Source organism: Protopterus annectens, chromosome 4.part0, assembly GCF_019279795.1.
Source record: "Protopterus annectens isolate FY-2018-M chromosome 4.part0, PAN1.0, whole genome shotgun sequence".
NCBI classification, from domain to species: domain Eukaryota; kingdom Metazoa; phylum Chordata; order Ceratodontiformes; family Protopteridae; genus Protopterus; species Protopterus annectens.
The window spans coordinates 1,080,098,745-1,080,115,310 of NC_056733.1; the positions used below are offsets into that span (position 1 = coordinate 1,080,098,745).

At 43.1% G+C, this 16,566-nt stretch overlaps 1 protein-coding gene across 1 annotated transcript in view; it reads right to left on the minus strand.

Moving 5' to 3' along the window:
* Nucleotides 1-736: 736 nt before the first annotated feature.
* Nucleotides 737-16,566, minus strand: part of LOC122800166 (toll-like receptor 2) — a 115,922-nt gene continuing 100,092 nt past the window's right edge. Inside the window, exon 2 of the mRNA XM_044069680.1 lies at nt 737-2,627. Coding sequence (XP_043925615.1) covers nt 1,306-2,616 — 1,311 coding nt within the window. The 5' untranslated portion in view covers nt 2,617-2,627 and the 3' untranslated portion in view covers nt 737-1,305. The remainder of the gene's footprint in view (nt 2,628-16,566) is intronic.

The window sequence follows — 16,566 nt, forward strand, 5'->3', positions numbered from 1 at the left end:
CCCAGTATCCTCAAAGTAAATATATCTTCCTCCAAATATGACCACAAATGAAGGGTTTACACAAGCTTCACTTAACCACCATAGGTTGGTACTAGTCTAACTGCCCTTTTGGGCCATTTTAAGCCTAGCCAATTTTCCTTTCAAAGATGAGACTCAAACTGTGTACTTTGGGTCTGTGAGGTAAACAACTTAACTATTATGCCCATCCACAAACTTCATTCCTTAATCAACAAAGTTAATAATTCTGAGCCTTGGTAGTACAATGTTTCAGCCACCTATACAACAGACTGTATTCATCTACTCAAAGCCCCCAAATATAGCTTCAAAATAGTGACCATTCTTTACAGTGGCTAATCCATCCCTACACTTTTCTCCATGTCCAGCAAGAGACATATTATTAATGAGTACGTTTTAATACCGAACATTGACTCATTCATTATTAATTTTCTGTTTTGTGCACTGTCATCTCAGCAATTTATATTGTCACTGTATCAAGTTCAGAATTAAGCAGTTTTGCATTTTATATCTACATCCAAAATACCATTTGCTATTATTTATTTGTGCATTTATTTATTTATTTCTATTTGTTTACAGGGAAATTTAGACTGGGCAAACAAATTCCTTTTCAGTGGAGGCCAGGGTTGAAAAGCCCTGCATTATCAGTATACATTTGTTGTTTACTTACTTTTTTGCATTTCTATCATACTTAGCAATTTAATTTTGCATTTTACTTTAGAGTTGGCAAGCCAGCATGTAAAACTCTACTGCCAATCATTAGCGGACCGGAGTTCCGCTGTGGTGACCCCTAACCGGGAAAAGCCGAAAGACACAATCACTTTAGAGTTGTCATACATGTACCTGTTTATCTAAAGTGTTCCCTCCCAAAGTTGCCCTTAAATATGTTTACCCATGAAACAAAATAAATAAACAATACTAATGCATATTCCATTTGTATTCTCATTCCACAACTCTAATCCCAAATGTATGGGTCCAGTCTGATTTTCCACTAAAACAAAAAATAAATGACAAAGTAAAATCAAAAGCACTCGGTTTACTATGGGACATGTTTGCTACAAAGTTCAGTGTTAAGGCCATTGACTTTGTGAAACTGATTTGCAGTTCTGCCACTCTGTATCCTTTGAAACAAAGTGTTTTAAATGTAACTTCTTAACACTTTACCACAGTCTTAAAGTCAGACGTATTCAAGTGATGTAAAAGTAGAAACAATAATTCCAGTACTTCCATTTATACACAACAGAAAATTAAAGCTACAAAAGAATGTATTTACTTTTGTGAATTTCACATTCATTTACGTGTACATATCCTGTAAAATACTATAGCAAGAATACCAATCACAAACGTTGTACCTACAATTATTAAAATAAGCAGAAGAGTTTTATGGCACTGGTACAATGAATCAGAAATATCCTTAATGAGAGTACCATTGAGAGAAGATGGTGAGTCACAAACATAGCCAGCTGGCCAGTCTTCCATTTTAGACACCAGCTTTACAAGATCTTCCTTCATGGCAATAAACTCACAGTCACATCGGAATGTGTTCCCGCCAGCTTTCAAAGCAGTTAAATTATAAAGAGTGGATAGTTCCTCTTTTCCAAGGTGTGATATCCCATTTCCATCGATCCTTAAGTTACGTAGGTTTGGAAAGTTCATTAGCGAAGGGAGTTGAAGGAGTTGATTATTGGAGAGATCGAGCGTTATCACATTTGGCAAAGTTCCATTAAGAACTTTGAGTTTATTGTTACTCAAATCCAACACTTCGACTTGCTGTGGGAGGTAACCAAATGTATATTCTATGTTTGTACTAGACATGTTAAAGGTGTGAAAAGACTGTTGCCATGAACATGAAGAAAGAGGATTTAAGAAGTTATTTTGGCTTAGATGTAGATATTTTAGTTTTTTCATTCCTTGCAGAGTAAGGCAGATGTCCTCAAATGAGCTCAAATTGCAGTTTTGGAGTTTCAGAGTTGTAAGTTGTAGAAAACATCCCTGACATATAAAATGGTTCACTCCCTGTACATTCAGTGGATTTCCAGACAAATCTAAGGCATGTAGCATGCTTAACTGCTGGCTGATGTTATGTGGTACAGAGAATACTTGAGAGCTAATCACTGACAGTTCTTTTAACATTTGCAACCCACCAATCAAACTAGAAAGAGACATAATTTTTGAGAATGAATTAGATACATTTATTAATGTGATCGAAGTCATGCTCATATTAATGTTTGCGTTTATCTCTTTCTCAAATCCAGTTAAACTAGAGTTGTCTAAAACAAGATTAGTTGCTTTTGTTACAAAATCTTTAAATTTCTTTAAAAATTGTTGAGATACAGAGGCTCTGGTGAAAATGATTGTAGTCTGTTCAAGAAAAAAAGTATGTAAAATATTAGATGTCTCCAGTGCAGGCAATAGCTTATCTACATTTCCATCTCTTAATTCTAGAATTTCAGCTGTCATACAGCCCATTAGATCCACAAATGTTATATTACTTTCAATAGGACAGCTGCACCTTTTTTTCATTCTGAAACACTTACTTGCAATAGTTTTATCTTCCCAGCTAATTAGCAGTAGAATTAACATTAAATGTAGGCTTTGCATTGTTTTTTCTCCTGCAAGGAAAAAAGTAATACAGATCAATCTTTTTTATTCATGAATGTTACAAAGTATGCCAAGTTTCACATCACAATTCATTATTCTTTTATTTGACAAAGAAGAAATAGCCAACTATAAGTTGCCTTCTACTGTTATTTAACTTGCTAATATGTTTAACAAAGGCATTTGTTGTGCAACAGAATGACAGTTTCAATAATTTTTATAGAATCCAACAGGAAAGAAAACAAGTACAACACAGTATTTACAATATGTGAAAATTAGTTTACAATATTTCTGACCCATCTCCCTTTTCCCAATATAACAGTCAAGACCCTATGCCCTATTAATCCATTCATTTTTCCCAACCCCCAGAATAATATGTAGTGGCATTATTTTTACATAATATTGCACAATTGTGTCTTGTTGTTTTTTATTTTTTTTTTATTTTTTTCTACCACCTTTACTGGCCCAGCATATGGTACCCCATCAATGCTGGATCTACCAGCCTTGTCCTTCTCTCCCAGACTATTCCAGTAGTGCTGGAGCCAATCACAGACCTTAAGTACCCAGGGGCTCAGTATGTCTGTGAATCCATCCAGGAAGGACCCATTATCTCCCCCTCCCTTCGAGCCTAATGGTTCTTGCCAAAGGGGTGGGTGTGCAATGGAGATGTGCAGAGTATCTCCCAATCTCTGCAGGAGCTCAACCATGTCTGCACCCTTTTCTACTCTTCTAGGCATATCTACCTATGCATCATCCCTAGTCTCCACTAGAGACTGATACCAGAGATGCCCATATGGCCCCCCACCCAAACCTGGATGGTAACCCCCATCCCTCTCTGTTGTTCCATTAGTCAACCAAGCCATTAATCAAACCTGGATCAGCTGGGTTGTAGTCAGGACTTTATTCCTATATGCCACCAGAGCAGCTGTCTTGTTTTTATAATGTTACTCACTATTGGCAATATCTGCAGTATTGCCTGTTACTGATACTAAGTATATAAAAAATAACCTATCAACATTTTGATTTTTGGTGTTGTTGTATTTCTGCTTATTATTGGTTACTGTTGTGTTGCATCATTTAAAGCTACTGCTGTTCAGCACTGCACTAGAGAATACAGGGTTACCTCTGTGACATACTTTTATTACTTCTCTGACTGCTGTAGTGATACTGCACTGAAACTATTTGCTTTACAATTACTGCATTTGAAACTAACCATTTAGAATATCTGTAGCTGCTACAGTTACTGCACATAGAACCACTGGGTTACACTGTCTGTTGTTAATTGTTGTTTCTAGCTAGGTAGTTGCCACATTAGCCTACTGACTAAACCAATTTGATTTAAACAAGTTATTAACCTGTCTTGTTTTGTTTTACCTCTTCATCTGTACTGACCAACATGGAATCTTAGTCATCTTTTGCCCCTCATGTAGCCAGCCTGTTAGCACTGAGTATTTTGAAGCTGTCTAGTAACTGCCTCATTCTTACTGAAAACTATTTATTGCCCCACTTACAAAGATTTATTGTGCAACTGGCATGTGTAATTACATTAATCCAACTTATGCAGTGGTTGTTGAAAGTGCACTGCCCAAACCTCCCAAGCTAAAAGTTAAGAAGCCTCAGACATTAGTTAAGACAGCAACACACCCACCTTTACCTATCACACTCACAGCCACTATACATACCTCTAAAACAGAACAGTGTTATAATAATGGAGTTTTAGGCAACTGAATGGGGCCTACAGCTGGGGGAGGGGGGCATGGCCAGCTATCTGGTTCTCAGCTTTACTACTTTGGCCAACTTTGTCTGTTCTTTATGTGCCATCTTCTTTAATCCAATTTTCTATCACACATTTATATTTTAATTAAAATAAGTGTCTCGGGTACTTTCTAGCTCATAAAGCTGAACATTGCAGCAAAACAAGGACAGAAAAAAAAGATTAAAATGTGCTTCTTAATAAAACACACAAGCACAAAGACCAAAAGCCAAGTGCTGCTAATTCAGCTTTCTCTGGCAACCAGTGGTCAAGGTGACCACATCTTAACCAATGGTGTTGCATTGTGGGCCCAGTATTCATACAATCATGGTTTTAGGAAGTTGCTGGTGGCTGGCTGGCTCCATAGGATTTTCTAGTTCAGTCACTTGCATTCAATTTAACTATGGCTTTCTTCTTATCTTTGTGCTGTTTGAAGCTGTCCTTTAGGAATAGCTATGGCGTTAATATATCCTGGACTGAGTATTTTGTATTTATTTATTTTTCATAACCTGGCTGGATATGTTCATATCTCTTTCAATTGTCTTTTTTGTTTTGTTTTGCAGAACACCCACATTTTGTCTCACATTTTCCATGTCCTTCATATATATTTTTTTAATTTTCTAATAAATTACTGAAGACTACAGTCAAACCAGGCATTAGAGTTTCATACAATATTCTTATTAGCCTAAGAATGCATGCTTATGCAAAGCTTGTTTTTTCATAAACTTTTTAAGTTAATTAGAGCAATATTTATCTGTTTTATGCCTTTAGCACTATTTTGTGTATGTTCTTCCACTTAACACCCAATGGCATAAAAATGCTTTCTTACTGTGTTCTGACATTTGTTGAGGCTGCCTTCCTTAAAAGTGATTTAACAGTTAATAGGTGGCAGCATACAAAATGGCAAGGTGTAAGTTAGAAAATAAGATTGTTGATTTAGGATATCTTGGAGTAGAAATAACTGTTTTCACTCACTATTCATATTTTCATATTTGCATGTATATTTTGATAACAAAATAGCTGCATGTTATTTAAGAGCATGCTGTGAAATGCCATAGTGGGAGACTGTTTCTGTATAGTACAGTATGCTATAGATATAGGGCAGGATTCACGAAGGCTTACACGGAGTCTAAGAGTAGTGTAAGACTCCATGCAGCCTTCGCGATCCAGGAACAGCCCTAAAGTCCGTGTAAGAGACCAGCTAAAACGTCTCTGACACGGAGTGGGCGTGGATATGCTAATCACCTCACTTGCAGCTGAAAGGCATGCAAATGAGGTAGATTAGCGATCCACGAAGCCCAAAGCAGCCCGTGTAAGAGCCATTTTAGCTGCAGAAATGTACTCAGTTGACAACTGAGTACGTTTCTGCAAAAATCACAATGGAGCCATGTCAGCTCCAAATAAAGGGTGCATGTGTGTCAGGCAGCATGCCAATGGCCAAATATGTGGCCATTGGCAAGGTACCCTGATGCAAATATGAAAAATAAATATATTTTTTTTCGGCAATTGTTTAAACGCAGCGCAGCCCCGCGCAAACGGGCTGCGCTATATAAAACATAAAAATGAAGGTTATAAACCCACAAATGTGGGTTTTATGCAATACATGGATTTACAATGCAGGGATCAGCAGACCAAAAACAACATGGCCACCGTTTAGTGGTTGCTAAGGGGGGAAGCTGAGTCTAAGACATGTAACTAAGCATTAGTAGGCAATCTGATGTAAATGAGTGTTAGGATACTGAATCCCACAGTCACATAGCAAATGAGCACAGTCTGAGTAGTGTAAGAGATACATAAGGGGGAGGAATAGAGTAGGAGATAGGTGACATCACAGGGGGGAATGACAGAAAGAAATGCAGTTCATTGGAGGTCAGTGATACATGACAGATGTCAGACACATATCATGGAAAGAGGAGTGCCACAACATAAGCATGGGAAAGTCAAGAAATGGAAGGTGTACACTGTTGCTTACACCAAAGTTTCTTGCTGGGCGTGCATGCGCACGTGTGCACACCATAAAGCGCGAGTAGGGCAGTGTGAGCATGTGTAAGGCAGACTGAGCATGTGGGAGCCTGTTGGCAGATTTGTAAGACTGTTTGTGCTGGTGTGCGCGCGTTTTAACCCGAATAAGCATATTCTGAACCATGTAAGCATGTGTGTGCATGTGTAAGCCACTGTGAGCGTGTTTCTGCTGGTATGCACGTTGCTCCCCCCTGAGGAAACAGAAAGGAAAAAGGAAGCAACAGAATTAGTAGGAAGCTAGCAGGGAATACTGCTGGAGCTAGCAGGTGAAAACAATTAGAAGCTGGCAATTACACAGGCAGAATAGTAGCTCAGCCAAGCACTTAAAACTCTGCAAACAGCAGTGCAGGATGTTTCTCTCAAGAGACCCTGCAAGACAGGAGTAAGCTATTAGAAGCGAAAACTGAAAAAGCTGAACTCATAGCAGAAATGCTAGGGGCTGCCATAGCTGTCATAAGGAGACATAGACAACTTGCTGAGGGTGGTGACAATGCAGATGGTGCCAGACAACCCACAGTGAGGAGACGGAGAAGAGTGTACAGGCCCAGGGTCACCTACCATGGGTTACATGAGCTGGAGATAGTAGAGTGCTATAGAGTGGACAGAGACCTCCTGCATCAAATTGTCGAGCTGTGCAGGCCACGCCTCACACACAGAACCAACAGAGGGGAACCCATCCCAGTGGAAACCAAGGTATGTGTTGGCCTAAGAATACTAGCAACAGGTACCTTCCAGAGACCAACTGGTGATATGATGGGGATATCACAGGCATCAGCCTCCAGGGTACGGCACCAGTTCCTGGATGCCATGTCAGCACATGTCGGTGATCATGTATATTTCCCCAATACCCGTGAGGTACTGGCCAGCAATATGCGCCTCTTCCAGCAAATAGCGGAATACCCTGAGGTAGTGGGTGCAATAGACTGCATGTACATACGCATCAAAGCACCAGCCGGTGAGCGGGGTAGGGCCTACATTAACCGCAAGGGCTTCCCCTCCATCAACTGCCAGGTCATGTGTGATGCCCAGGGCATAACAATGAATGTGTGTGCTGGCTGCCCTGGGAGCTACCATGATTCCCATATCTGGCATTTGAAGCAGCTGTACCAGACATTTGCCAATGGGGACATCCCACATGGACACCTAGTGGGGGATGCAGGTTATGCACTGGAGCCGTGGCTGATGACACCCATCAGAAATGCACACACACCTAAACAGGAACGACATAATGAGGCACACGCACAAACACTTAATGTAATAGAGCGTGTGTTTGGGCTGCTCAAGTCACGGTTCCGGTGTCTGGACACATCTGTTGGAGCCTTGCAGTACTCACCAACTACATGTACCCAAATTGTCATGGTATGTGCTATGCTACATAATATGATCTTGCGAAAACAGCTGCAGCAGGACCAGCATAGGGTTGGGCCAAACAGCCACCCACCATTGCCAAGGCCATCACAGGCAGAGCATGACTCGGAGGAGAAACAACCTGAGCCTGCCCCAGTAGGCAGAAGGAGGCGTGCCCAGTATGCCCTGGCCTTGGCAAAGAGGCAATGCATAGCACATACACTGGCTCAGTAGGAACCCTGGGAATGATACCCCTCTCTGACTCACTCATATAATAACAGGGATGCCTAAAATGACATAACCTGCTCTCAAACATGTACAGGGAGTGCAGTATGTCCATCCAACAGAGGCAGCCCTGCAGCACCACCTGAGGCATGAATGCCATGTGTTAAGCAATGTAACACCATGTAGTATATGCACACTTGAGGACCCTGACTAACATCCTACCCTCACCAAGCATGATGCCACAATATGACAATGAGATGATCAATTGCAATAATTGGCTGAAGTATTGCAGTTAGTCAAAGGGGATCCAATGTGTGCCAGCCTGGGATGACATGCTGAGCATGACATGATGCTCCACCTGCTAGGACTGGCGTGCACCTATCAGTGCAGGCTGTATGGATACTGGCAAAGGCTGTTGTTACCCACAGCGTGCCCTGAATAGGTAAGGCTCAAAACACAAACCCACCTCCATAGGTATCACAAGGGATAATAACCTAGATGTAATGCTACCCAATGCCAGAAGTCTAAACAGCAAGATGCATGCAGTCTAAACTCACCCAGTATGGAGAATGTTGATATCTGTGCTGTAACAGAAAACTGGGTCAAGGCTCACAACAGCACCCTAACACTACCAGGTTACACCTCATACTGTGCTGTACAGCCTCAAAACATGGAACAAGCTACAAAAGGAGGGTGACTAGCAATAATTGTCAAGGATAACCACACCCCCGTGTTGGTACCACAACAAGAAGCAGCATGGACTAGCCATGGTCAAGTAACAGTGGTTAAAACTGCCTCCCAGTTTATAGCCTGCTACAGACTACCATCCCAACACCAGGAACTGCACCTGGCCTATGTTGGAATACATGAATATATCAAGTCCTCCAAACCACATTATATTGGGTGACTGAAAATACCCAGACATAGACTGGGAGCATTATACTAGCTCCAACACTGTAGGACAAAAGTTCCTAGAATCCATAAACCAAAATGCCCAGGAACAATGTACCACTTCCACAAGAGGGGTAAGCATACTGGGTGTGATAATCAGCAACATGGATACTGGATGGCAAGATGAGAAGTGTATCCCTCACTGGTAAGACCAGACCATAGAGTAATCACACTGGATATACACATCCTGACCACAGTCCCTGGCCAGAAAACCACAGTGAAAAACATGTGTAAAGCAAGAGTTGCACTCCTCCAAACTGATGTGGAATCACTAAAGGCCCTGTGCAGGTGCAAAATATGGGCCACACCTCAGAACCTGTTATACAGGCATTCCATGAACACTGCCAGGAATGCTTGGATTATGCAATCCTAAATTAAAACAAGACACAATGCCATACACGCAGGCATCTGACATGGTGGACTCCAGCCATTACCAAACCATGCAAGAGAATGAGGAAGCTACTACATGATAGAGCAAACATAAAAAGGGAAGTAATCACTGATCAGTAGTATGGCAATAAAATATGTCCACACATATAATCCACTAAGACCAGCTACAACAAGTTGAATCTGTGAATCTTGAGGCAATGTTACACCTCCCCAAGTACACAGACAACCCTCAACTCCTCCCAAGAAATACAAATATATGTGAGAAATGCAACCATTTATCCAAACTGGAGGCTGAGCTCCCTCAACTCAGTACTGTCAAAACTAGTCAGGAGGAGAAGGTAACCACACACACCACAAATCCAGTCCCACGGAGACCTATCACAACTGCAAACCAAAGACATAAACACAGAAAAACATTCCCGGAGGCCCGAATTACAAACACACCACACCAACAGATGCCTCCAAAGCAGACACCCAATCAAACAACCTCCAAACATAGCACATGCAACACATAGTCCACAAAGCTGGTGTGCCAAACAGTCACAGGCCAAAAGGAGAAACAACATGCCTGATACAGTTGTAATAGGTGACTCCATAGTGAGACACACTGCTGTCCCACTCACCAGACTGAACAAGGGAAAGGGTACAGTAAGCTGCCTGTAGGCTGCTACAATATGCCACATAACACAAGTATGCAGGTCACCCCAAAGCAAGTAGAAATATGATGCAGTCATAGTCCATGCTGGTGTGAATGACCTGAGATGTACCTCCCCGGACTACATGAAAAGAGACATAGATGAGCTCTCCGATTATGTAGTCCAGGCCGGTATGACACTGACCGTTTGCAGCATCCTACCCTCACCAAGAATGATGCCACAGTACAAACACAGAATGATCAGCTTTAACAAGTGGCACAATTACTGGTGTCATTCCAAGGGGATCCAATGTCTGTCTGCTTGGGATGTCATGCTTGACAAGCCACGCTGCTGTTCCAGGGATGGCTTGCACCTGTTACCCCTGGGCACATGGATATTGGATAAGGCTTTTGCCACCTCTATAGAGCCTTTCGTAGGCAAGGCTGAAAAGACTAACCCACCACCCTAGAAAACATAAGTAGAAAGAAACATAAGGGTAATGCTGACCAATGCCAGACATGTAAACCTCAATATGCATGCTCCCGAGGCCCTCCCCAGTATGGAGAACATCGATGTCTGTGCAGTGACAGAAACCTGCTGCAAGCCTCTTGACAGCACACCAGCACTACCAGGTTATACCACATATCATGTGTTATGGCCACAAAATCTGGACCAAAACATAAAAGGAGGGTGAGTATCCATATTCAGCACAGACACCCATACGTCCAGGTAACTGACAATGCACAAAGCGTTGGAGTCCACCCATATGCAACTAACCGTAGGCAAGACTGCTGTACAGTCTGTAGCATGCTACAGACCACACTCTCACACACAGGAACCCCACCCAGTCGTCCTGAAGACACTGGACAGTATGACTGTCCCACCAAATACCAAACAAGGTACTCACAAATTACCACATAGGTGGTAAACCATTATGTATGGAAGGAGTAATCAGGGGCCTAGGTACACAAGTGGACAGTAACCTGTTATGAGGCACTCACATTGCCAATGTGGCTAGGAAGACTGTCTATATTGGACACCGTATCATGAAAGGATTCACATCTACGTCAACAGAGGTCATTGTGCCCCTATACTGTTTTCTTATCAGACCCATAATCTAGTACAATGCCTCATTTGGGATGTACCTTACCTGACACCTGCAGCAGTTAGAAAGACCTCAAAGGTACCTCACCAAGAGGATAAAGGGTCTCAAATATATGTGATATGCTGCCTGGCTATAGACACCCCAGCTGAATGCAGTCACATACTGCCTACACAGAGGCGTTGTATGTCTATTGTACAAGGCCATGTCCAACACAGGAGGAATGGACATGCTCCACCTCAGAAAACTCAAAGCCATCGGAGCTGTGAGAGTGAGAGATGTCAACCTCAACACATAATGAAATAGGATGTGCTGGAGGGACAGATACATAACCCAGAGGCTCCCCACACCCTGGAACAGAATCCCACTCCATGTTAGGCAGAGCCCCTCACTGACACTCTTCAATAGGAATCTTGCCAAGTGGATGGATGATTGTAGATGTACACTGGGGGTCTTCACTGTGTCATGTCCAGACAGAGGCACAGTAAAATAAATCATAAATGGCCAGAATATTCACATAGCAAGGGGTGGCGAAAGCCACACACACTCTGGCTAGGCTTACAAATGCCCTAGGGTGGATAGCCTAGTATGAACCTATGAACCTATGAAGATACAAATTGTACAGGACACTAAGGATAATCCCAAGGCTTTCTCAACTGATGGTAGGAACTGTGTTGGGAATTCACAGATATGCTCTGAATCACATAAATATTACAAACAACATACCAAACACACACACACATATTGCCAACATACAACCTGACAGGTGCAGTGCAACCCCCCCCCCCCCGAATGCAAAATATCTATCCCAGCAAACTCGTGGCCCCCTGACATTGCAGATGCTGAGGTAACAGCCAGCATCTACAAAGCAAAACACACAGCAGCAATGGTATGAGATGGTGTCCTGGGCTGAGTCCAACATGGACTCCAAGAAGAATGGAATGCCAAATCACACTACTGCTCAATGTCAGCCTTACCACAGGATATGTACCCAAAGAGCAGTGTACAACAACAGTGGTCATTCTCAACAAAGGTGTTGCCTGAAAGGATACTGCAAACTACCACCCCAGAATCCTGAGAAGCTTGGTCTGCACAGCTATGGAAAGGATCAGCATGTACCGCAGACATAAAGATATTGGGGACCTACTGACACCGGACCCTACCCAGTGTGGCTTTCTTAAGTGCAGATCCTGCCCCTTAAACATGTTTGACTCATTTGAAACAGTCATTAAGGTCATTGATGAGGGCAATGTGGTCCACACAGCGTAGCTGGACCTTGCAAAGGCTTCCATACAATACCCTATGTGTTCATTATAGATATGCTCACCAGCTTAAATATAAACCCCTATACCAGTAGAGGGGTTGCAAACCAGACCAAGGACAGAACTGACATGATCAGACATGCTGCAGCCATGTCAGACTACAAACCAGATATAACTGGCATCCCACAAGGCTTGGTCCTGGGACCTCCCTCGTTTGGTATATATGTCCCATAGGTACAGGCCAACATGGAAGGACTGTGTCTGAACATGTTTGCAGAGGACTACAAACTGCCCACCATATCTGACCCTCCAGCTGACACAAGCATCCCACAAAAGGGCCACATAGAAACAGACAACTGGTGCCATATCCATGTCAGCAAGATAATTGCAGAAAAGTGTATAGTCAACCCCCATGGATATACAGTAAGTGCCCACCAATTACCACATAGATGTTAACCCATTACGTACTTAACATGTAATGAGAGACCTGGGGACACAAGGTGATAGATATCCCGCATTGGACAAACATGTGGCTGTAGTGATTACAGAAACATACCATATACCCACCTTACAGAAACATGCCATATACCCACCTAATCATGAAGGTTGCCAGATCTAGATAAGGGGAGGTCATTGTGGCTCTGCAGTCATCCTTCATCAGCATTACAATTGACTACAATAGCCCCTGTGGGATGTACCTCAGCAGACACCTCCATCAACTGTAAAGTCCCCAAAAGTACCTCACCAGGAGTATCAAAGAGCTTGAACAGATGCCATGTGTTTCCAGATTAAACAAACTGCAGCTCCACACACTGCCATACTGCCCACCCAGAGGCAAGCTGTGCCTGATGTATAAAGCCATGTCCAAGCTGGAATCAATGAACATGCTGCACCTTGTACAATCTGAATGGCAGTGAGCTATGCACATGAGAGACCTGAACCCCAGCACTGACATACATAGGACAAGCTGTACTGCATGATCCATAACACAGAAGCCACCCCCACTCATGAGTAAACTCCCAGTACAGGTTAGCCAGAGAGTCACTCATCGATCCTCCTCAAGAGGAATCTTGATGAGTGGATGGGAGATGGTAGGTTTACCCTGGGTATCACTGTTATGTCACAGGTAGATGGAGGCACAGTATACTAACCATGACATATGCCATGGCAAACTCCACTTACAATGTGTGTCGAAGGACAAACACACTCTCCGACTAGCATTAGAAATGGCCTAGGGCATATTGCTAGTGTTTGCCAATGTACACCTATGTTGTGGAATACACTACAATGTTGGACAAGCCTGGTTTAAGTAGTTCATATCTGAACATAATGCCACATGGTCAGATGTGCACAACTGGCCCCTAACCAGGCTGTTGTGCTCACTATGGAAATGTAAAGCAGTGATAGGACTAAAGCCCAGGATACTGTCCACCACAGTCAAAGTACTGAACCAGTACACTATACGGTACTACAGTGTTAGGTCAGTATGAAAGGATGTTGACAACTGTATGCAAGGTATCCCATGCAAACCCTGCAGGCACAGTATAATCCTGTTGTGTTCAAACACAAAGCAGTTGGACAGTAACTACACAACATTACACACAACACACAACCATAAACGGGAGATATTGTTGAAGTTCGCACTCATCCACAAATGTGGTGGGCTGCAGAGTTCAACATATGGAAAGCTCACACTGGGCATGCTCGCACATTTTGATAAATGACACATATGTCAGACAACATGCCATGGGAAGGCTGAACTGGGCATGCTCACACACTTAGGCCAAATCTCAGTTTAGCAGTTGGCCACACATATCTGGTATTTGTACGTGTTATTCCAAGAATCAACCACATTACAGCAATCTGCCCAGTGCACACAGTTAAATGACTACAGAGACATACGTGATATAGTGGATCCCTCCCATATTCAAACATCTTCCACAGATACACAAGTTGTTCATACAAACAGGGAATGCTATGGCAATAAAGACCTGCAAACAGTCTATCAGCAACAAATAATGTGCATCTGACAATTAAACATATGGGTGTAGAGGTCAACACTAGGCTGTTTGCCCTAGGGAATGACAGCTTAGCCAGAGTGTGCTTGGCATCTGCCTCCCCAGTACAGTAGGCTATTGTGCCACTGTAAAGTAGGTCACATAAGGCACCATGTGAGGCTAGCGTGCTGTGCCTCTGTCAAGCAGGGATACAGTGGAGATCCCAGGGTTTGAATTTGCTAAGCCACATCCATATTGTTGGTGTGTGCTGGAAGAGGGTTGCTGAGGACCTCTAACAGTAAGTGGGCATCAATAACAGACTGAGGGGAGCCTTATCTGCATTGTCTGGACAATTTCACTGTCAACACTGTGTCGTGATGATTATGAGGGATTGAAGTGTCGTGCCAGTACTATTCAGAGATGTCCTCCCTCTGTGGGCTACTGCTCTGCAATGTATTAGCTCACTCTGTCTGTTGGACAGCTCATATATGGCTGGTGTACACCTGACAGGTGTCCTGTTGTGGAGCAGTCATGGGTATATTTGGGATAGCATGATCAATGCAAACCTTCCACATGCTCATAGAATGCAATTGTCAAGGATTATGCAGAGTGGCCTGTATACTCCCCAGCATGGGTCCTTTGAAGTCTTCCACCCCAGTCTTCACAAGTGTAAAGTCTGCTTTTGATAAATACACTTTGTTTGCAGTGACAACCTTGCCTGGGGGTGGGGATGGGATATGGATGTCCAGGGAAAGGTGGGTATGGTCAGATATAAACAATGGTGGTCTACCTCTGGTGTGGAACAGTGAGTACCCATGTTGCAGATGGTCAGGTGCAATATGTATTCCCCCTTGTGGCTGTGGTGAGTGGTTCTGCCATAGCACATGGACTCACAAATTGTAGTAGCTGTAGGGTAATGTTGTAGAGGCCTGAGTAGTTCCCACACACAATATGCCTGTACCTGACGTTAACAACTAGAATGGTGTATGTGAACACCTGCATATCTTGGCACTGTTCCCAGGGAAGCAAAGTGTGTGTCCTGGATGTGGGAGGGGTGGTCTGGACTGGTTGTGTTGAGTGTTACAGGTCCTGTGGTCACGAAGCATGGTATAGAACATAACCTGCCAGTGCGATGTACATATCTGACCCTGAAGTAGGTGGCTGCAAATGCATATATATGCTATCCCCCACCTGACAAGTAGGACTAGATGTACATACCTCTGTAGAAATAATGATGTCAGCACCCTATAAATACTGCAGGTGCAGAACAGATGCCCAATAATTTGGATAGTTTGCTTTGCTAATGCATCTCTCTCAAGTGTCATACTATAATTAGTAAGGGGTTTGAATCCTGCAAATTCTCAGTGTGTGAGTGAACGGGGTTGGTGTGTATGCAAGTCTGTGTGAGGGAAATGTCCCTTTTGGCAACTGGGAAAACACACTACAGGATGCACATTCCCCTTTCTAAACACTGATGATGTTAGCACCCTATAAGTACAGCAGGAGAAGGGAAACCTCCCAATAATGCGAATAGCACGCTCAGCTAATGCGTCTGTCTCGAGTGTCATAACATAGTTAGGTAGGGGTTTGAATCCTGCAAATGCTCAGTGTGTGTGGAGGGGGGTTAGTGTGTGTGCAAGTCTGTATGAAAGAAATGTCCCTTTTGGCAACTAGGAGAACACACTACAGGATGCACATTCCCCTTTCTAAACACTGATGATGTCAGCACCCTATAAGTAGAGCAGGAGAAGGGAAGCCTCCCAGTAATGCGAATAGCGTGCTCTGCTAATGCATCTGTCTCAAGTGTCATAACATAATTAGATAGGGGTTTGAATCCAGCAAGTGTGTGTGTGTGTGTGGGGGGGGGGGGGGGTGTGTGCAATTATATGTGTGAGAGAACTGACCTTTTTGCCAACCAGTACAACACACCAGCTGCTGCATATTCCAATCTCTACACAGAGATGATGTCAGCACCCTACAAGTACAGCGGAAGATGGCAAATCTCCCAGTAATGCAAATAGCATGCTCTGCTACTGCATCTCTCACTACTGTCATAGCACAGTTAGTTATGGCTTTGAATTCCACACATGCCACTTGCGTTTTGTCACACAATGCCCATGTGTGTGGGTTGTTGTTCACAATAATGCATGACATCGATTAAACCAGTAATGGCAAAGGACACAGATGATGTATGTGTGTACCAAATACACATATGTACCTGTGACCTTCAATAGTTACCATGTCTGACACCTGCCACATGTGAATACAT